Source organism: Manduca sexta, chromosome 14, assembly GCF_014839805.1.
Source record: "Manduca sexta isolate Smith_Timp_Sample1 chromosome 14, JHU_Msex_v1.0, whole genome shotgun sequence".
In the NCBI taxonomy this organism is placed as follows: Eukaryota; Metazoa; Arthropoda; class Insecta; order Lepidoptera; family Sphingidae; genus Manduca; species Manduca sexta.
In genome coordinates this window covers 5,275,777-5,299,504 of record NC_051128.1, presented here as the reverse complement: position 1 = coordinate 5,299,504, position 23,728 = coordinate 5,275,777, and the positions used below count along the sequence as shown (strand labels likewise).

Sequence of the window (23,728 nt, the reverse complement as noted above, 5' to 3'; positions counted from 1 at the left end):
GTAGTTATAAAACAGTTTAACAGAAACAAATATTTAAATTACATTCATTTTTTCATTTTATTTTTTTGAGAAAATTTAAACTTATTTAATTTGTTACGTCTTGAAAATGTAGGGATATGTAATCTTTCATTTGTTGTTGATTGATTTCGGTTGATAGTAGAACTAATGTGTATTAAATTCATATCTGCGCAGCTATTATAGTTCATTTTGGGAAATACCACCCGAGATTCTATTTCCTTACATGGTAAAAGTTCTAAATTTCCTTCATTTGGAAATATATCAAAGTTGCTTTCATTGTCTAAAGTGATCGTAGATATTTCTTTGATACAGTTGTCATCTACTTCATCACAGAATTCCGGAGGTGGAGCGATTATTGCGTCGTTGTTATCGTTATCTAAACACTGCAATATAGTTTTAGGGTCAAACATTGATTCATGAATATTGAAATCTGATGTTTGTTCTAGGCAATATTCAGGGACCCATTGTAATTCGTTATCCGCATTTTCAAAAATGTTTTTCTCCATTTCTTTTACTTGTATTGGGTGTTCTATTTCTTCTGCGCAGTTTAAACGAGTGAATGTTTGTACATCTGCACATTTTTCCTCATATTGAGGTGTGCTGGTCCTAATAGAAAATCTTGAGGCATATTTATTAGTATCTGCAGATATTTCATTTATAAGTCCCTGGGGTAAATCTATGTCTAGATTTTGGATGTCACTTATTTTAAATGGCCTATCAGGCTTTGTTTCCTGTCTATTGATTTTTTGTGATGAAGTTATGGCCTTATTCAAGTCTTGGTTAACGTTATATACAGTACCGTTGTTACTGGAAAAGGAAAAAAAAAGTAGGTGCTTTGCATTTCAAAGCTCCGCATAGGAAAGGTCTACGCTCCATATACTAAGACATTTAGAAATACTTAAGTATGAAATGAAGTCGTAACACCAGAATAAAAATCGACTGAATACCTACGTCCTCCCTAAGAAAAACAAAATACATAGAGTAGAACAATTAAGTAAATCCTGCAGCATATTTCATCGAAATTTGCCATTCCATCGACGTGGAAATATAGGGAGCAAATTTATCTTATATTATGAATATTTCAGTATAAAGTCAGCCTCTATATATTGTATTATATTAAAACAGAAATTTAAAATTAGTATAATTATTTAAATTTTGGGCATATTGCCACCGTCTCGTACAATGAAATTCCACGTAGCTATTTTTACATATTATTTTGAGGTGAATCTTTGTGAATTTATCATTCGCTGAAGGAAAACATCGTGAGGAAACCTGCACATCTGAGAAGTCCTCTATAGCAATTTCGAAGGTGTGTGAAGTCTACCAATTCGCACTAGGCCAGCGTGGTGGACTAAGGCCTAAACCCTCTCAGTAGTAGAGGAGGCCCGTGCTCAGCAGTGGGCAAGTATATAATACAGGGCTGAAATTATTATATTATATTATTAAGCGACAGCAGATCATCGCGTGGTCTAGGTATTCTTATATAATATAAGGAATTTTTTTCTGTCGTTTTGTATGCTGTTTAAACGTAATGAATACACCTACTTAATATTAGGTACGATGAGCTGCCTAAACTATAACAACAAAAATCTTACCGTAAGAGAGTTGAATATTTTTTCAAAATATCAGCAACTTTGTTGCCTTCGCATTTTTGTGCAGACATCTTATTTTGGTCACATTCTATAATATAATCAGATTCGCTTATTTGTTTTGAATTATTAGTAGTCAAGTCAGTTAAATCTTTATTGATACTGTTATCTATGCTGATTTTATTAACTTCTGTAATATGTCCACTGTTGTTTAACGGACCATCGTCACATGCTGTTTCTTTAAGATTATCAAATGTAGACATCATTGGTGTTTCTTTAGGTACATATGTGAAACATTTAGGCGTTGTGTTACCATATTCATTCGAAATATTTTCTATTTCATTGCTTTCATCCTGACTTATTTGTAGATGTTCTAAATCTTTATAATTATTAGTGCTAATAGGTTCGGTTGTTTGTTCTATTGCTTTATATACACTAGGCAGTAAAGCGTTAGTGGCTATTTCAGGTTCTTTCATGCTGAGAATATCATCAGTTTTAGTGAATTGGTCACTTGTTATAGGAATAGTGTCTTTATTGATCATTTTATTTGTAAGCATAGTTTTCGATATGTCTAAATTTACTTTCAACTTTTTTATAATATGAACAAAATTTTTTGATGACCTAACACTCACGCTGGTGGCAGTGAATCTAATACAGTCTGTCATCCGAGCGTATTTTTCAATTTTAAACAACTTTCTTGATAATTGATTAATTTCACTTGAATCAAAAAAATCTGTGTGTTGTTTCGGTTTAGTGAATCTGTCTTCATTTAGTCTTTGTTCTTCATGTTCTAATGGTTCAGTATTATCGCTGTCTTGTGTCACCAGGTTGTTGTTGCTTTCATAATTACTGTTATTATCTATCCGATTAATAAAACTATTGTTAATGTTTGTATCATAAATATTCGATTCCGATTTTAAAATATTTTGATCATTGTGGCAGTCAGTTGCATTTGCTATTAATGAAGTTTTACTTTGTAAAGTATTCATTAAAGTATTGTTATTTATTAAGTTCTTTGATTCAATAGTTCTGAATTTTGCAGAAAGTTCGTTGTCTGTATGGAGTGATTCAATATTTAGTTTCTTTTCAGGAATACTTTCGTGTACGATATCATCCAAATTATGAATATCCACGGATATTTCTGCGTTACTGGAATGTGGGATATTTAAATTATAATATCGATCTGAACTATGACACCTCTTACTTGTATCGTCTTGGTTGTGTTGTTGCGCCATATTTTCACTTGCAAGATTGCAATTGTTTGTATTTTGTAATATCTGGTTAATAGCATTGTCAGAATCTTTTGAACTGTGTTGAATCGTCTCTAGGTACTTATCAATATTAGATTTAATTGCACTAGAGAATCCAGTAGCATTATCAGCCATATTTTCACTTGCAAGATTACAATTGTTTGTATTTTGTAATATCTGGTTAATAGTATTGTCAGAATCTTTTGAACTGTGTTGAATCGTCTCTAGGTACTTATCAATATTAGATTTAATTGCACTAGAGAATCCAGTAGCATTATCAATCATATTATTCTCTTGTTCATTTATTGTTGCATCATTTTTCTCCAATACATCGATAAAACTATAATTACTTTTTAAATTTTTTGCTTTACGTGTTTTCTGCATATTGGCATACGTTTCTAAATCGCTTCTTAATTTACCATTAAATTGCCGATTAATATCTATTTTGTGCAAATTCATTTGAGAACTATTGAAAACAGGTAATTCTTTCGTTGGATCATTGGTGCTTAGAATTACACCTGGAACCGTTTTCGAAGTTGACATTTGGGTTTTCCGTATTTTATTCATCTGGGAAATTTCACTTTCAATATTATCTAATATGCTGTTTAGTTTGTCATCGTTTATATATTCTTCATCGCTATCTTCTAGATTAAGTAATGGTTCCGTTGAATTGACTATGCTATTTTCACTTAAGTTATTCGTATTATTCTTCCCGCCATTTATATCAAGAATTTGTGTATTGTTTGCAGGTGAGATTTTATGCAATGTAGTTTCATTAGAGATTTCAGTTCCCATATTAGTCTGCCTGATATTTTTATTTAATGTATCGAATGTTTCATTAAAAGGTTCTTTAAGCTCGTTGAACTTCTTAACAATAGTACTGTCACGTTTCCTTTTGTCTTTGTGTTGTGGATTATTTGGACTATTTTCATTTTTTCTCTTACACTCTTTAAATACATCTGTTATACACGTTTGCTTCTGACATACCTTTTTCGTGTTTGTCGGAATATTTGTAAAGAGTGGAGTTTCTAAATCTTTAAACGTAAATTCACATTGTGCGTCAATGCCAACTGCAATATAATAGTAAATTGGTTAAATAGACGGCAATGATATTTAAATTTAAGTATTGAGTAATAATTTAAATGTCAAAGTTATCTACCGAAGTTTGAACTAACGCAGTGAACGAAGATTTTATGTTCGCAGTTGCGTTTCCTAGTAATTTCGTACGTGATGCTTCCACCGTAAATCTTTATCAGATCTTTGTCTCTGCGAAATATTTAAGGCGAATTATTAAAGTTCTTTATATTACAGCAATTACGTAAGTTGTTAATACTAAAGACTTTGTTATAGCTTAATTTATGACCTAAGACAAACCTTTTTAAAAAAAAGCATTCAAGAAATTAATTAAACCACGTGCAGTTTTAGTATTGGAAAAGTAGAAAGCACTTACTTGAAAGAAGTTAACAATAACAAATCATTATCCGAATCGCCTACTATAATGTAAGTTTTGTGTGTCTCGCCAGCAGATAAGTGTTCTATATTTTCAGACAAATAGCATAGATTTTGTAAAACTAAGTTTATAGTAATGGTTCTTTCATTTTTTGGCGTTATATTCAGATGATATTTAGGTAAAAAGGTAATTTGTTTTCTTAGAGTGTTTCCGGCAGGAGGTCCCTTATTCATTATCTGGAAATGTATGTACATGTTTTTATAAGCAAAATATGTCTACTTTTGACAAGTACCAATTACCTATAATGATATTATATTATTACGAGTATCTACTTAAAAGTCTTCATGTATAAGAATATTCTTAATATATATATTCTTATACTGCCGTGCTAAGCGCAAAAGCGGTATGTCAGGGAAACCTCATTTCGAGATAACCGAAGTTTTGTAAATATAGTTTTATAGTTTTGTATGTAAAACTAAGATAAAAACACTCTTGTATGTTTTTTTTAACAAGTTCTAAACAAGATATCGTTATTTAGGTAAGTTCATTGGATGGGTATTTCTTTAAGCTATCTGACGATATAAAAATCAAGATTTTGATTTTTTTTGAGATACCGCTTTTGAGCTTATCACGGCAGTATAGTACAGCATAACTAAAAACTTGTAGGAAGTTACTATCCATGGGCTATAATTATGTATTTACATGCATTTCTAAATTGCCGTCACATTTTCTCTAACTTTAAACGATACTTTCGTCAAACAAGAATGACGGTAGGGCAACAATTTGATCGTAATTTATCGACAGTTCATGACCAGAAGTTCTTTACCTGTTTATGTAAATGCAATAATAAATCACGGTATAATCTTACCCTTTCCAAGTCTCTCGGATGACTTTCTTCTAATAGCATAAAGTTCACTTTTCCTGCAGAAGCTAACAATGCGCTGAACGTAGGGCCTATTCCTTTCAGTTGTTTGCTAACAAAAGGTGAATTTTCCCATAAATGGGCTGTCACGCACTTGGCCAGAATTATTGAGTTCAATATAGCGGAGAAATATTGCGGTTGTTGTGATACTAAATCTGGACGGGTTACGTACGATACTAGGCCTGGTGAAACGAAAAGGTTTATGCATGTTGTAGTTTACTGTAAGTAGAGAAACAGAGCTATCGTCTGCCGTTATACTGCTATATGTGAAAATAATGTAATGTGTTTTCTCTGTTATAAACTCTCAAAATAAATAAATAAAAGTTTGAAGTATTGATGTGTGTGTTCAGACAATTAGCTAAGTACTTATTATTTTTTACAGCTTTAGGATAGAGAGTCGAGAGCTATTGATAATGTTGGTCGCGGATTCGACTCCGATTTGAATGTTTGTGTGATTTATAAAACATTGCTAGAGTTAGATTACAAAAATAATAAAGTTAACCAAATTTGAAATTAAAGTCATTGCTATGAATGCATATACTCACATTTACAAATTCTGTCAGCTATTCTCATAACCTTCATAGCTTCTTGATTAAGTGATGGATCAGGAATAGGAAGACATCCAAGCACGGCTTGTATCATGCTGAAAATATGATAAAGGTAAATAATAAAGTAATATTCATTAACAAAAAAAAAATAAGTGGTATGTAATCACTAATTGAAAGCAGCGTAAGCCTAGTTGGGAGTGGAACGGACTGCCAAGACGAATGTCAGAAGGTTCAAAATCCAAGGGCACGCACCTGTGACTTTTTTAAAGTTATGTGTGTATTCTTTGTGAATAAATAATGATTCCCAAAGAATAGCGTAAGAATAAGCGATAACGCTTATTTTTACGGTGAAAGACAACATGGTAAGGGAACCTGCATACCCGAAAAATTCTCCATAGGAACTTTGAAGGCATGTGTAGCCTACCAACCAGCACTAGGCCAGCGTTATGGCCTAAGACCTAAATCATCCAGTAGAAGAGGTCCGTGCCCACCAGCACTGCCTACAAGGCTGATATGATAATGAGTAGACTCATTCAACAAAATATTTCAATAACGTTAGAAAATTATAACGCATAGGTACAACAGTGGCTAAGTTAATATGAATCTTGTTAGTTTTACCAATTAAGTTTCATTTGGCGTGTGGTAATCTTCCCTTTCATAGGGAATCGTATTGTGGCCGCGGTGTTATTTCTATTCAGCGCATTGAGACATCTTCGTTCGTCTACTCGGAGGTGCATGTCCGATAGTTCATGACTGTCACACACCATATTTAACAAACGCTCTAAATTTTCCGTTCCATCTATCTGAAAATTATATTTAATAAGACTTGATTAAAATAAGCGACGATAGCCTAGTTGGGTGTGGAACGGACTGCCGAGGCGAATGTCCGCAGGTTCAAATCCCAAGGGCACACACCTCTGACTTTTCTAAAAAATCATGTGTGTATTTTTTGTGAATTTATCGTTCGCTTTAACGGTGAAGGAAAACATCGTGAGGAAACCTGCACATCTGAGAAGTTCTCTATAGGAATTTCGAAGGTGTGTGAAGTCTACCAATCCGCACTAGGCCAGCGTGGTGGACTAAGGCCTAATCCCTCTCAGTAGTAGAGGAGGCCCGTGCTCAGCAGTGGGCAAGTATATAATACAGGGCTGATATTATTATTATTATTATATTTACAAGTTCAGTGGAAACGTAAAGTAACTCATATGCAACTATAAAAAAAACTACTAAATTGCTCAAATTGATGGATATTGTTTCAGTAATGACTACATAATTATCTAAGTACTTAATTGTCTAAGGGCAAACGTCTCTAAAGTCATATTTACGTCTCTAAAGGTATATTTGAACTTACGTATAAGACTAAACACAATAATCGAATAATATCTTCGAAACAAACAACACAATAATCGTTTACAATTTTATAAATAAACTAATATAAGGTTTTGCATTAAGTAGTTAAATTATAAAAAACAGAGGAGTGTACCGACCTACTTTAAGGTGGTAGCTCAAGGTCCATTTTCATACATTTTGTTTCGGCTTTAATCTGGGTAACTAAACAAGTATTGGCAAGTAAAGAATTTAAATTCACGTCTAGTTAGTGATTAGTTCTCGCAGTTGAAAGAAAAATGTAAAATAATTAATAATCATGGATATTTCGGCCTTTAAAATTTAATATGACGAAATTTTAAAGGCAGAAATATCCATGATTATTAATTATTTTTACATTTTTCTTTCAACTGCGAGAACTAATTAATGATTAAACGAACTTACCTAAGTGAAGTTCTATCATAATTATACGAGGGTTTTGTACGAATTAGATTAGCAATTATGAGAACACTTGTAGTACACACATCGGTGTCGCCATCTGCACTTACTTGAGGGAAACCTCTTTTTTTTTTTTTTTTTTTTTTTTTTTGACATCTCCAACCGTCAGCTATCATTTAGTTTAGAGCAAGTACTGACATGTTGATATTTTTTAAGGGTGTAAGGGACATAGGGAGGGTGGGTTGCTAATCTAATTCGTACAAAACCCTCGTATAATTATGATAGAACTTCACTTAGGTAAGTTCGTTTAATCATTAATTATACTCGTGTTTTGTACTCTTAGATTAGCAATTATGAGAACACTTGTAGATGTTGAGAGTCATATAGAAAAATATCAACTCTCAAAATTGATTATGAATTAAAACAATTATTCACTATTCATTTAGGTAATAATCATTTATTAATCATTTTGCAAAATGTGTCTAGCAAAAGAATCTTCCTCATTATCAGGAATATGTATAGGTCTATTATAGAATTTAGCAAACGTTTGAAAGTTGGACCAACCAGCTGTTTTTCTTATTAGGTCCAAATTAACTCCGAGTTTATATGCTTTAGAGGTAGATGCGTGTCTAGTACTATGGGCAGTGAACGTAGACACATCGATACCACAATCACATAAAGTAGATTTTATCCAGCGGCTCAAAGTTTGCGAAGTAACTGATTTGTAAGGTTTTCTAAAGCTTATAAAAAGATAATCATTACTACGTAATATCTTAGTTAATTCTAGATAGCAATTTAGAACTCTAGCAGGGCATACTTCAGGTCTCTCGTGAAAAAATGGTAAAAGCAACTCAGGTTGTGTTGCTCCTAGACGAGACGTTTTTATAAGGTCTGGGATTTTGATGCGAATTTCGTTAGACATAATCACTATGTTATTAATGTTTATTTTCGAAAGGGTTTGAACCCTATGAGCTGTTGATAAGGCAAGCAAGGTAACCAATTTTTTTGCAATTTTTTTCTAAATTTAGGGATTCATTAGGATACCAAGAAGACAGGCAGTTCAACACTTTAGATGTATCCCAAGTTGAACTATACTTAGGTAATGGAGGGCGAAGTTTGTAGATGCCCTTAAAAAAGCGTTTAACACTATCGTCATTACATATGCTTTCGTCTAGAATTAATGATAATGCCGATCTACAGCTATTTAGAGTACCATATTGAGCGCCAGACTCATACAGTTGAGTTAAGAAAGCTATAACTGCCGGGACAGATGTTTTATATAAATTTAAATTATTGCTCTTGCAGAATGAAAACCATTTTTAAGGCAAGTATCGTATTGCTTGAGTGAGCTGTCGGAAAGTGAAGCTAATATGATCGCTATTGAGGCTGAAGGAATTTTTCTTCTTAGGAACGATGACCTGATAATATCCCGGCAACCAGGGTAATTTTCTGATGTATGTCTCGATTGCTGGAATGAGAAATAATCAGATTCTTACAAGGTTGAAAGATAATAGGATCAGATATTAAAAGGCTTGTGAATAACGGATACCATGGTTGTGTGGGCCATAATGGTACCACCATAATGCCCTTAGCGTTGTCGTTAATAATCTTTCTTAAAGCTTTTAAAATGACAGCTATGGGTGGAAAACTATAAAAGTAGAAGGCAGACCACGAAATAGTGAAGGCATCAATGACGTATGCATCTGGATCCCTGTGCCATGAAATGTACTTGCTACATTTCTTGTTAATTCTACCAGCAAATATGTCTATATCAGGAATCCCGAATTTTTTTATTATCTTTTGAAAAGCATAATCTGACAGTTCCCACTCAATGTCTGGGTGGACTCGTCTTGATTCCGCATCAGCGATATTATTATCAAAAGATCTTATATATGAAGCAAAAACAATTATGTTTTGTTTTTCACACCACTGCCATAATTTTCGCGTGACATTAGTGAGATGTGGAAATTGGACACCTCCCATGCGGTTTATATACGAAATAGCAGTGGTGTTATCTATCCGCAAAAGGATTTGGCAGTTATGATAAGCTTTAGCAAACGTCTTAAGTGCAAAAAAGGCAGCAAGAATTTCTAAATAATTTATGTGACACGACCGTTCAATATGCGTCCACATGCCGCTAGCCCGTTCCTCACCACATGCAGCACCCCATCCCGTAGTTGAGGCATCACTGTATATTTCTAATTCAAACTTGTTAAGTTTAATTGTACTAGTTGGGTTACGCATTGCGTGGGTCCACCATTCGAGATCGGGAGTTAGCGATGGTGGTATGGTCATATACTTGTCATAATTATCATCATTTAATAAATTCAAATATTTTGATCTTTCTAGCTCTTTTGTGTAAAGCCACCCATATTCTACGGCTGGGCAAACCGAGGTAAGTAAACCTGCTAAGCGAGCGAATTCTCTAACTTTGCAACGATTTAAATTGCGGAATTTATTGACTTCAGTTCGAATTTTGACAATCTTTTCTTTAGGCAAAGTAATGTGAAAACTTTTTGAATTGATAATAAAACCTAAAAATTTACAAGATGTATTTGGAGACAAATTACTTTTTTGGGTGTTTATAATAAAGCCTAAAGCCGTTAATAGACGAGTGGTATCAAATATGTTTTCCAAACATGATTTATATGAATTGGAAACCAATAAAGCATCATCAAGGTACACAGTTGAAAGATATCCACAAGATCTTAACAGACTGAAGACTGGCTTCATAATCTTTGTAAAAACATAAGGAGCCGTATTTAACCCGAATGGTAAAACGTTAAATTCATATAATTTATTTGCAAATTGAAAGCGAAGAAACTTTTTTGATTCATCATGTACACGTATTAAAAAAATACGCATCCTTTAAATCAATTGTACTCATAAAGCACTCCTTTGAAATAAGTTTTAAAGCTGTACGAAAATCTTCGAGTTTAAAATGATTTGTGTCTATAAATTTATTCAATGTTTTTAAGTTTAATATGAGTCTTGATTTACCATTCGGTTTAGGTACCAAGAAGATGGGGAGAGAAATTGTTCATCACAAGGCAAACATTCTGTTATGGCCCCTATCGTTAAAAGCTCCAGAATAGATGTTTCGATCTGGACCCTTTCGGAAGGGGAATAGATTTTCTCCTTTGGGGTACTTGATTGTATAACATGCCGTGAAAACGGAATTTTGTAACCTTCGATCCAAGATAATATATTTTTATCATGGGTTATGAGAGCCCATTGTTTAGTAAAGTAAAATAGCCTGCCGGCGTACTTTACCGTATCTAGTGACGGCTGCGCGTCGACTGTACTGGACGCGATGATTGTTTCGAGGAGGTCTCGCGACGAGTCCGATGCGCAGGCTCCTTGGTCCTCTGATTCCCCTTGTGCCTGGATGAATTTGGGGAGGAGCTCGCCAGTTTAAATTATTTTGTGTATTCTTTGGAAATTTTCTTAAAGGTTTTTTAGCAGGTGTTACCTTCAAATCAGCTCCAGTTTTAGATATTGCTTTTGCAGCTTTTAGAGCGTCAGGCAATCCTTCACTAAAGAGCATTTTATCAATTTTTGTAGCCTGAAGCTGCTCTTTTAATTCCTTCTTCAAATTCGATAGAACAAAATTTCTACGTGTTACAGAGTCTACATATTGAATATCACAGAGTATTTTACTGGCATCCATCAGCGACTGTATAAGTGTTGTATTTTTAGTTGTTTCTGTCATTAAGGAGGTCAAGGCCTGCGCAATACACGATGTAGCAGAAGACAACTGCTTTTGCTTTTGTTCTATTGCCTTATCTCGTTTAAAAGTACCCTCAGAAATAGCAGCTTTCACCTCAGGGTTAAGCGTGGGTGCATCAATTAGATGACAATTAGATGGAGGTAGGTATTTTTCCATTAACTCCTTACGGATTTCCTTTGTCAATCCGGAGGTAGCCAAATGTTGAATGCGAATGGCAAGGTCTGCTTGAATTTCTTTGCCGTAGGCTTTTATTTCGGACGGATCATCTCCTAGAATCTTTAGGAGTTCGTCACTCAATTCAGCTGAAGCGTGATGTAATGGCGATGTGACGGTGGCACTGGTAGACGGCTGTGGGTCTTCGACGCAGCTCGTGGAGGGGTGGGGCTCAACTGTAGCACTGGTCGACGGCAAGGGCTCGGTGACCGCGTAGGGCACAGCGGACTCACTTGCTTGAATTGGCACGTCTGGAATAGTATAATTCCATCGTTTACCTACGCAACTTTGTACGGTCACGCAGTTAATAGTTGTTTGGTTATGCTAACCAACATTAATTATCATAGTAATGCAAAGTGATATCCCCTGAAGATATCCGCATTGCAAAACAATTTGATAAATTGCAATGTGTGAAATGACAATCCCAGTGATTGCCCGTAACACCAAACTATGATAGCTGACGGTTGGAGATGTCAAAAAAAAAAAAAAAAAAAAAGAGGTTTCCCTCAAGTAAGTGCAGATGGCGACACCGATGTGTGTACTACAAGTGTTCTCATAATTGCTAATCTAAGAGTACAAAACACGAGTATAATTACTAACTAGACGTGAATTTAAATTCTTTACTTGCCAATACTTGTTTAGTTACCCAGATTAAAGCCGAAACAAAATGTATGAAAATGGACCTTGAGCTACCACCTTAATGGACTGTAGGTCTAATTAGTACTTCGAACTTAATGCAGTTTTTGTCTCGCGCAATTAGTCAAATATTATACCAAGTATTCAAAACTTTTAAGTTTAAATATTGGCATACGTAACCTATTAACCTGTGATAAGTTCGTGACCTACGTCTGATGTGTGTGAAAATAAATTATCAAAACGAATAATGTTTTATAGATGACTTAATGGTTTACCTTCATTATGTTTTTCATAGTCTCCACGTCTAAATAATATATGGACATAAGCCGTCCCGCATCTGTTGATTCTATGCAACTGGCTTCATCCATCGTTATTAATCCAGAAGAGGCCAACCCGTTCATTGCTTTTACACATAGCTCTACAAAACATACAATGTATATACCGCTGGTAGTAAATCCTTATTTAACCTTTAAAGGAATAAAAAGGCTTGGAGCTTTGAAGACGTTTGAATTGCAAGTCACAATATTTATATCTAAATTATGTAGAGTAGGAATTTGAAACAAAAACACCCAGTAGTGTACGATTTAAGAGATGAAATTGTATTTAGAATTAGATGTTTACATGACATCATGATGCTTTTTGCTGCTATTAAAGGTCGGTTAATAGAGCTCATATACTATTGAGAGCCCAATGACTCACATTATGACAAATGTAATATGTGTTTATTTTGAAAAAAAAATTGGTAAGCAATAAAAATATCCGCATCCTGTGTTTTCACAAAGCTATTAATTTTAATGACTTACTTTATTGATATTCTTGTGACAATCATGCACTAATTACCGTGAAAAAAAACTTGTTAATAGGAAGGTTGGAGATGAGTAAACATTGTCATTCCAATCGCGTGATATTTACAAACGTTTATTACAATTTAGCACCAACATACCTACACTCATTAAATACCTTCAACGACATTAGAAATAGCTTTATATGTAAAGGTCATGAAATAGTAATCGGTCTATTCTGGGGGCAAAGAGCGGGCGTCATTTTTATTGTAAACTTTTAAGGTTGATATAATACTGTTCCTGCATGTTTTTAGTAAATAAGTACATAGGTTATCATAAATGAATATAATATGATTAATAATAATATTTATAACAAAGTGATGTACAGTTTTCCTTTACCGTATCAACCCGGAGTTTGGAATTTGTGTCTGATATGGCAATAGGCTTGGCCCCTATCACACCATGGGACGGAATACACACAGCAGATATTGAGTGCATCAGTCTTCAGGGATAAAAGGTGTGAGTGTATGCGTGAGTTCAATATTGTTCATACCTAAAATTGTTGTGTCACGAATGGATCCTTATATATTTTCAAACGAAAAGATTACTTGGACGATAATTTTTAATGGAGTCTTAACTCTCGACCGCCTGTCACTTAGACAAAGGATTACGTAGATAGCGTGCATCTGCAAATGCTAAAGATCAGCGTGTGAACGAGGATCATCCATCAATCATGATCCGGAACTGCCGAGGTTGCGCCAGGAATAGGTACAAGTTTCAATACTACAGAAGGAGCCTTATTCTCTATGGTAGTATAAGTTCGTAGCGCAGCCTTGTTACGTTATCAGTGCGAAATTAGAAAGAAATTATACTTTGTTTGCTAATTTCTAATGTCTTTAACGATACGCGCTGCGTTTTGTGCTCCCAAGGTTCTATTTTTCGAATCCTAATAACGGTATGGAATTTTACAGAACATAAACTCTTTGAGAGAGGTCCATAGTCAGCTGTAGAAACCCTGTGACATGATGATGATAAAATATTCTTATGACTAATCACATCTCAACAACATGTATACTATATAGGTATTTATAGATATTTTTTTGTGGTCATCCAATTAATGCTAGAGTATAAAATTGCGCTGTATTAGATACATAGTATACATATATACATAGGTATTGTCGCAGTTTCGGCTTTTACTACCAACAGTCTGACTTCAACTCTCCTTGGAAAAACCTTGACATAAAATTCATACTTATAGTCATAGGTAGACACTTATAAAACAAAAAGTTACCGTATACTAACACATTCATAACCATACACATCATTCAAGTTAAGCGGCTTACTATTCACCTTTATTTCACATTCGACGGTCATTGATACAGCTTATAAGTAACCTATATGTATAAGTTCTTGTTTACATAGCTAAAATGGCATATTTATGTTATAAAATAAATTTATTTGGCAATTTAAACACATTTAGAAGCAAAAACCATGTTTCTATGCATACAAATTCTGCGACAGGATGCATATAAATATTAAAATTTGTTTTTTAATATTTTTATTTAGGACGGTAGGTAAACGTGAAGGTATGCCATCTGATGCGAAATGATCGTCATCCATGAATAACAGTTAGAGCAGTTGGATGCGATACGAATGTTTAAGAAGGAGAATTTGGGTAGGAAGTGGAAGACTTGTTGGCCTCATATTGACCATATAAAACACAGATAACAAGACAGTATTACTGTCCGAACCGGCTCATACAAACATGCATGATGTATGGGTGAAAGATACTGTAGTGCTAGGCGGTGCAGTGCATCAGGGTCCTTGAGGCTAGAGGACCCACAGATCCTGACCTTTTTTCAGGTCACCTATGAAAACTAACAAGGCGCTTACCTACAAGAAGTTTAATTCAGTACTTTATTATTCCCTGCCCGGGCCCTGGTCTACTGATCGTGTTGGACCCACTGGGCCGGCGGTGCCCATTCTTTCGTACTGGGGCTATTGGTTATTTAGTTAAGCTACTGAGACAATGTTTGTAAGACAATATTACGTACTTACAATAAAGAATATTAACATTTACGCTGGTTTAAGAAGAATAATTAATTCATCGTATCTTATATTTTCTAAGAGACAATGGAATTACGACAACATTGAATTTAATCTTTTGTATATTTATAAAATTAAATGTAGTAATTATGTCATTATGCATAAGTTATGAATGTTATGCCCACGAAGATGATGCGAGCGGATTCCTACCGCTTATTGTATGGATATTTTATAATTTATGGCTAAGGAAATACGAATACTTTGTATGTAACATCACAACGGATACTCCACCGTTGTAATTTAAACTTACACTGCTACCGATTAAGAAGCCTAGTTTAAAGAAACTAAATATATTGTATTCAAGCACAATAAATCCATCGATCTGTACGTACCTAAGCATATTTTGATACACGTAATTATATTTTTACCATGACATGGCAAAGAAATTTCACTGCATCTCATTTTAAGTGCAACGAATCCAACATTTCAATTCTAATATGAATTTTATGTCTTGATGGCTGTTGTAATCTTGCCGGCATCTTTGCGTTCTGCTTCAAAGACCCATTATTGTATGAAACGAGGAATACTAATGGATTCAAAAAAGTCCTTATAATACTGATGTACTTACTAAGGTAAGGCTTATAAAATACGTCACTTATCTGCTCCGTTAAATCTCACATTTAGTGGTTGCATAAATTCAATAAAAACACGCCCGATAAAACCCAAAAGCTTCGTATAAAATGTTCGAATAATTTAGTTCAAACAAAATCGTATTTTATTTTAAATGTGTTTATTTTATAACACATTCACCTGTTGTGTATGGAGAGTAATAAATCGAAAATACTTATTGTTATATTTTTGTCTCTTTTACAATAAAAAAAAAAACATATCAAAAACGTATACTGATGCACTATGTTTTAGAATATTACACAATTTAAGTATTTTATTTTAAAGCATTGTGTTAATATTAGCTTTTGTTTGCGATTCCGCCCGCGTTAAAGCCATTTCCCTTACCCCTAATTGAAGCTTTTAGAGGGTTTATTTTGAAAACCGTCTTCTTATTTTTTACATTATTTAAGGAACATTTGTTCATATTTAATGTTTCTAAACCAGCCATATTCAACCTTTTTTTATGGCTGCAAAGATCCTTTAGTTATGAGTTATGGAGTCTCTGGCCACAGCGTCAACTTATTTACCTACTTAAGTGTCTAAAAACGTAATTTGAACTTAACGTTTTTATTTTAGTAAAAAGTATATGCAATGAACTTAATGATATCATTCCTGAGTTACAAATAGCTCACGTGATCTTGGGAAATTTCTTTACTTTTAATTAGATTTTTGAAGTCAGGTGGGGTACTTTGCAAAAGCTCAGCGGCCCGCACACTGAGTGTAGCTGTTCTGGACCGATCGATTAGTCAACCAGTCAGTTTCTTCGATATATTAAAAATAAATAGAGTTAGATCTGTGGTAGAGCCTTTCTCCTCAAGTATTTAGCAAAGAGTTTTGTTGGAACCATTGTCTCACAAAGATGTAAAGTGACAGCTTTGTAGTCTGGTGGTCAAATTCTTGTAAAACCTGCACAGTACAATAATTTTATGACCTTTATAAGACACGTCACACAAAACACAAAGTTTTGCCTAAATCTCTCTACATTTAATATTCAACATTGCACATATTTTAGGTGTTTTTGTCTCTATTTTTTTTTTAAATAAAATAAGAATATTTATGGATATGATGTACTCTATCAGATGACTCGCATACATTCTCTATATACCGAGTCATACAAATACATGAACATAATTTGTAATCGTCACAAGTCTACACAGACCATCTAATTAAGTTAATTAAATTTGTGTTATTACTAATGCGCTGATAAAATCTTAAAGTCCATTACAATAGGTAAACAGCAACAATTATGTTGTCGCAGGCATAGAGCCATCATCAATCAACTCGTTGGGGAACGACAAAAGTTCATGGTTTTCTGTTTTAGTTCAAATCAGCGTGATGGGATGATTTTACTATGCTTATTAATGTAAGTGATTTATTGCTATGTTACTGGAATTATTTTCAATAGACATTCATGTTAATAGATTATAAATAATCTGTTTGTATTTCAATCAGTTGTCACTAGATGCAATAGTTAACCTCTTGAAATACGTATATTCAAGTCAAATAATCTAAATATCAATAATTTTGTAAATATATAAAATAACTTGGAATTCGATGCGTATAAAAACTGTAGTATATAGAATATATTCTGGTTTCTTGATGTATTTTACGATTTGTCCAGGATTGAATACGCCTCCAGTTTTATCATTAGCGATATAATTAAGGCTACTATTAACTAGGACAAAAATCATCGTTCTGCCCACGCCAGTGTGGAATATGCGCAAATTGATTTTCGCATATTGTGCACGGTGTAGGTTTATAAGTAATTTTCAACTTCATCATCATCATCATCAGCCGTAGGATGTCCACTGGTGAACATGGGCCTCACCTAAAGATTTCCAGATCGACCTACAGGAAGCGGCCCGAATCCCCGACCTCCGCGACTTTCATGAGGTCATCTTTCCACCTCGTGGGTAGATGTCCGACGCTGCGCTTGCCAGTTAACTTAGGTATTTAAAATTGGAATGTCAATTTACAACCAATTACATATTACATACAAATATGTAGTTGTGTGTATGTCTTTTGAAATTCTTGCAAAATTTATGCTAGCCTTTAAAATACTTATATTATGTCTTATTTTGGCTTAGCTTTCTACTCACACGCAAGCATGCATAATTCTGACGACAGTGGAAGGACACGTCTTTCGTTCGTCCTCATTATGGATTCGGACTAATAACCATCTGGATTCGTGCAATCACCTTGTCCCATTAGGATAAACAACATTCTCCATTTTGGATGCGATACAGAGCAAATTATGTTACAAAAAACTCACGTAAAAGTTTCTTGAGCTTGAAGTCGAATTTTAGACCTCTTTGATCACGCAACAAACCAACGTCAAAAATATTTTAGGGAATTTGGGTACTATTTTAGGTTACAAATATGATCATATATTGTTATTCTTACCTTCAATCTTCTTAGAGATCAGTGACTTAGGAGCAGAAGGTGGCAGCCCTAGGTACCTGGGATAGAATATTTGACACGTATCTTTATATAAAAATTATAATGTTATTGAATTTATGCTGAAGAGGCACAAAGAATTTACAAGTAAATAGTAAAAATGTACAATAAAAATGAATTATATTTTTAATGTAATCAAGCGATCTTTACCTTCGAGGGTCACGAGCCGCCCGGACGAACAAAAATGTGGATCGCAGCCACTGGACGCATTGGGCCACGTCTGTCACGGTCCCTAAAGCAGCTTCGCTATTCAAGTTCTCGGTTAATCTCTTGTGTAGGAAGCTCTGTAGCGGTTCGTTACCACCGACCAAAGCTTGGTATCGATGCTGAAGTTAAATTATAAATTTAGCAAGACGGAGAGGAAAAATAAACACCCTAATCTGCCCCGATTTCGCATGTTTAACACTAATACAGCTCAACAGAAATAAATCTTTTTTGTTGTAATAGATATCTTTACAGATTTCTATTTTTTCAAGTCCGCAGTTTTCGAATACACTCATAAAATTAAAAAGCTTTAAAACTTTGCAAGTTCTCCCGCTGGGTTAATTTGAAGATCATCTAAATAATTCATTAAAATCGTTTCGCTTCCGCTGTTTTGGGGACATACACATTTATTTTAATAATATAATTGTATAGACTCTATTTTAAATCTTTATACAGGACATAATTGGTTGGAAAAAATTCTAAATTACAAAAAAAATAAAATTTTAGAATTGACATAACTGTCAAGGCTAGGAATCATTGTCAGTGTCAGTTTAATAGTGTTTATAAATATTGTTTGCTATCAAGACTTATTGGATTGGAAGACATTTTCATTTTATATCATTGTAAAATATTAATTTTATTTATTGGAAAAATCATTATACTTAATTCAAGATGGCAGATAAAAAGGCCAAAAAGGAAGCGAAGAGGTTAGAAAAACTAAAAGCTGAGGCCGAAGCGAGAAAACAATTGAAAAGGGAAGAGCTTCTTCGCGAAATGGCTGCTCAAGCCGTGAGAAAGGGCGAATTGGATAAAAGTTGGCGTGAAATGATGTTAAAGATAAAGGAGCCCGTGTTCAGGCAAGACATCGAAGTCATGTGGCATACGTTCGAAAGAATGTATGATAAAAAGGACCATCTAATTAACTACACAATAAAGCTTATGAATGTTGCCGATGACCAGTTTCAGCGAACTGTTGCGAGTTTCTGTGATACGATTGACACAATGATTAACAAATTTCTTTTAGATTTAGAACAATTGTCGAAAGATAACAATCGTAGAACTGCTGCGTTACTCAAACGAGGTGAAGATGACGCAGCACGTATTATGACAGATCATAACGCCGCCGAAACGCACCTTCAGCTTTTGTTATACCATGCTCATACTACGGCCGATAGCTTGGCTTGGACTACTCGAGGCGAAAATTTAGTGAAGGAAGACGAAGAAACAAACAAATATGCAAATGAGCGTGAGAATTTACGCTCATTTTTGGAAAACAATTACAGTTCTATGTGGGATGAATATAAAGCCGTTCTAAAAAACTATGTTGTTGAAACTGCCGATAATCAAAAACAGGTTCGGAAGTTGCGACATAAAGAAAATTTAATGGCTGATATTATCGCTTCGCAAGGTAAGAAAATAGCAAATAGTGATGGATTGCTAAAACGCCTCCGTACTGAATTGGCTGCTTACGAATCCGGTACTAAGCAAGCCGTATTCAGAGACCGACGCAACAGACACAGAGATGCATGTTATCAACTCAAGAAAAGTTTATATGATGGTGTCGATACTGATGGAAGACAATTAGCTAGAATGGTACGAATGTCTGACGATACTGTTGAATGGCTTGAATCAGCGCACAAGAAAGTTGAAAAAATTCTACGCATGGCTGCACTTTGCCGTAAATTTGAAACTCGGCAAGAAAAAGTGCTACCATATGGTTTTACTATGCCTCATTCGCCTGTACAAACTAAAACTAATATCCGTAAACAACAATCCGATGATTCTTTAGTAACAAATGCCATATCAAGTACTTGTGGTTTGACAAGGCTATGGCAGAAAATATCAAGAGCCGAGTTATCAAGAAGAGCTTTGATGCGTGAAAAAATGTTACTTGAACACGAAAATTCTATTATTACACGAAGACTGCAGGAATATAAAGAGAATAAGTTTAAACCGGATACCCAAGGATGTTTATGTAATAAAACGGAAAACAAAGTTTCTACTTCAACACCCGTTGCTATTGAAGGAGTTTTTGAAGTTTTAAAAGCGATGCGTAAGTAAAATTAGATGGTCATATTTGAAGAGTGATGAATAAATATTTATTTTTGTTTAATGAATTTATATTTTATTATACCTAGTTATGACAACGTTTGTCAGGCTGCCTGAATATTAGTTGAAGATTTGAATTATGTCGCGAGATCACGGCAGGCGGAGCGCCGCACGAGCGTGGCGTAATGATACAAGGCGCAACGGTGACATTTTGACCTTACCCACTTCTCACATTGTGGTTCATAAAAAAGTCCAAAAGCGAGAGAACAAATCGCGTTATTCACAATGATTAAGAATTTAACAGTTTGTTTACTGTCGAAATCAATAAACGATCCCAGTCGCTATCTTCGAATGGATAGCGATAATGAACTAAAATTAAAATAAAGTTTTATTGACATGTTAAAGTCTTCATATTTTGATTGATTTATTCTCAGGAACAATCCTAAAAAAGCCATTAGGACCATTTACTGATTTCGACCGGTCGAGACTACCAAAGATATTAATTACAGTGAATGTCGTGGTCCTGGTGAGACATAAAATCAAAATTGATTTGTATGACAAGGGGGTTTTATTATTTCTTTTTTTGTGCTGATGGTCCGAAAAGCTAAGCGCATTTTGAACCATCATAATTAAAATTATTAGTATAGTTCCCAGAAAAAAATATTATACATTATTTAAAAGCAAAAAGGAAATAAACAATCTGTAAACAAATATACAACAAAACAGAAAAAATAATTACAACTTGACTTCTGTAACTTACACCACTAACCACTGAAACCCATCCGCCATGCAAGTTCATTAGGTATCAAATTTTAAGTAAATGATATCCAGTGCATTAGCGCCGAAGGTATTATATGAGTAACACAATAGGTTTTACGAAAACTAAATGCCTAAACAATGTTACCGAATACTTATCAAAGTCTTGGAGCAGTTTTGAATATATATAAAATTACGAGTGTAGGTTACAAAAGAACAAGAACAAAAGATGCAAGCATTCCACCAAGTAGTGCTTGCTAGAGGAACGTCATGCAATAGGAACAATTCGTCATTACCTCTTATGCAGTAGTGCAGCTTGCCATAGAAGGGCTCTTTATCTATATTTGTTGGGGCTCTTCAGGGCAGTATGAACTTTTGGACACCCGCTCAGTTTAAAGTAGGTATGGGCTAAACGGAACCCCAGAGCTCGGGAGCCGCGTATCACTTACACGGCGATAGCTACACCCCTGCTCTTATGTTAAGATATCGCCATCTTGTTCAGGATATGCAAGAAATCAGAATCTTCGCAGATGTTTATCGATCTCAAGTATGCCTAGGTCTCACGACGCGGAATATAGGAAGGTATGCAATCAATCAATTTGTTGACCATGTATTAACGCACTTTAGTGTCTGTTGAATGATCGTAAAATAATAACAATGTAACTTAATTATGACCTTGCTCTTCGTGTTCAAAGTAGGTGAACTTTAAATGACATACAACACTATTGTGATAATATTTTTCACACGTGATATTCAGAAAACTTAGACTGGATGTCGCAAGTACGATAATCTCACAGATCTTAAACTCCGTCACATTGGGTTGTTTAGTGGTGGAACAAAAACAATGGAAGAATCGTTATACACAGCACGTATTTGTAAAGAAAATCACAGTTTGTTAAATGATAACGTACTTGCGTTTAAAAATTATACGGGAAATTGGACATTTCTTATTATATTATAGGAAACATAGGAAATTACATTTTAAGTAGAGACGATACCGTTGGAAGTAAAATGTAGACACGCAACTGGTGGTGTTTATAATTAGATTTATACCTAAAAATCAACGAGTATGACATTCAATAAGAATATAATAAAATGTTGTATTAAAACTTAGCCAATTACAGGAAGATTATGCAAATGCTTAGTAATAACTTAAATGTTAAAACACTTTGTTATTCCACTAATCCTTTAATAGTAGTAGTAAATATACAAGAGAAACATAATGAATATTAGTTGTATGTTATACGACTGATATTCTTTAAGTTATGTATGATTTACATTCAAGATGTTCAGAAAGGACATCACGCATAACCTACATAGACAGATATCGTTCATATCCTTGTTGGCTGTTCAAAAGATCCTTTATCGTAGTTTATCTCGATTAACGCAATATGTATCATTGAGAGTGATGCTCTGAGTATAATCTGAATAGATCCGAAACAATAAAATTGCTATCGATTTAAACGCTATGAAGCAAGATAACGGGTATACGTGTAGATACTCGTTATTTCGAAAGAGAAAATATTTATGTTTAGGTATAAATTTACAAATAGGTTTGAAGTCATTATTTAGACGTTTCATAAAATTGTTAAAGTATGTTCTACGACTCGAATCTTTAGATGGCATATTGTAATTCGTAATTTGCTAATAAGTTTAAATAGCATTTCCAAATGGGCCTGTCAAAAGCGGCCTGCAGTCAGCATGTTCCTGCGACTTTTATCAAATCGTCAGTCCATCTTGGCGTATTTCTTTTGGGGGAAGCCTAAGTCTATCAGTGGACTTCTTGGATTGATGAAGATGATACAGCATTTGGTTTACCTTTTTGTGCCTTGAGCACAAAATATTATCTCTATTTTTAAAGCTCAATTTAATACAATATTTCATATAATATATGCCTATATTGAACGGTGTTATAAGAAATATAACAATACGTACTTAGTCCCCATAAGGCAAAGATAAGCAACGATAATAAAAGTAAACATATATACCACTTCCTCGTCATGATCTAAGGATGACAGATGCCACTTTCACTCTGATGCTGCAAGGATTGTAGCGAGGAAGAAGGGACGACCTACTTCCTATAACGAACTATATTGTAGTTTCGTTTTGTACAATGCACATTGTGTTGCTAAACTTTGAACTAATTTAGAAAGGTTTTTGTGTTACTTATGGGTAATATTATGGCGGTTTATGCCTATCTTCTAACAATAGTGGATGTTTTTTGCACAGCACTAAAATATCGTCAGTTAAAATGTATACGAATTAAAAACTATTATGGGTATCTGAGGTAAAGGTTTGTGTGTCTACTGGGGGTGAGTAATTAATTTGTTGGCTTTCACACATGCATGATGACCAAATATAATTGATGCCAGTCGGAAGTTCTAGATAAGCATTCCATGGTTATTCTATGCGATCACCACTGCTTATTTATAATTAATAATTGTTTTGTGATTGCTGATTACTTCCTAGTAGCAAATAAGTACTAGATATAAAAAAAATACCCCAAAATCGAGGAATCATTCAGGAAATTAAGTTAATATTTAATAATCTAATAGCCTGACGATTCGTTACCCACGCATGCCAGCCTTCCGATAAATAAAAAAAAGGTTCACGGTCACATAATTTGATATTTTAATTGGCTGGCG

At 34.3% G+C, this 23,728-nt stretch overlaps 3 protein-coding genes across 3 annotated transcripts; 1 reads left to right on the top strand and 2 right to left on the bottom strand.

Moving 5' to 3' along the window:
- Positions 1-37: 37 nt before the first annotated feature.
- LOC119189262 (putative uncharacterized protein DDB_G0282133) lies at positions 38-4,537 on the bottom strand. The gene is made up of 4 exons (XM_037438417.1): positions 4,308-4,537; positions 4,017-4,123; positions 1,614-3,927; positions 38-825 (listed from the first exon to the last, which is right to left on the bottom strand). Exons 3-4 carry the CDS (start codon positions 3,650-3,652, stop codon positions 45-47), a joined length of 2,820 nt encoding a protein of 939 aa, XP_037294314.1. The 5' UTR covers positions 3,653-3,927; positions 4,017-4,123; positions 4,308-4,537; the 3' UTR covers positions 38-44.
- Positions 4,538-5,109: 572 nt separating this feature from the next.
- Positions 5,110-6,572, bottom strand: LOC119189264 (probable ATP-dependent DNA helicase HFM1). Its single transcript, XM_037438419.1, has 3 exons — positions 6,396-6,572; positions 5,775-5,872; positions 5,110-5,411 (listed from the first exon to the last, which is right to left on the bottom strand). Exons 1-3 carry the CDS (start codon positions 6,542-6,544, stop codon positions 5,113-5,115), a joined length of 546 nt encoding a protein of 181 aa, XP_037294316.1. The 5' UTR covers positions 6,545-6,572; the 3' UTR covers positions 5,110-5,112.
- Positions 6,573-18,804: 12,232 nt separating this feature from the next.
- On the top strand, positions 18,805-20,391 carry LOC115456074 (dynein regulatory complex subunit 2). The gene has a single exon (XM_030184934.1). It carries the CDS (start codon positions 18,951-18,953, stop codon positions 20,337-20,339), a length of 1,389 nt encoding a protein of 462 aa, XP_030040794.1. The 5' UTR covers positions 18,805-18,950; the 3' UTR covers positions 20,340-20,391.
- The last annotated feature ends 3,337 nt before the right edge of the window (positions 20,392-23,728 follow it).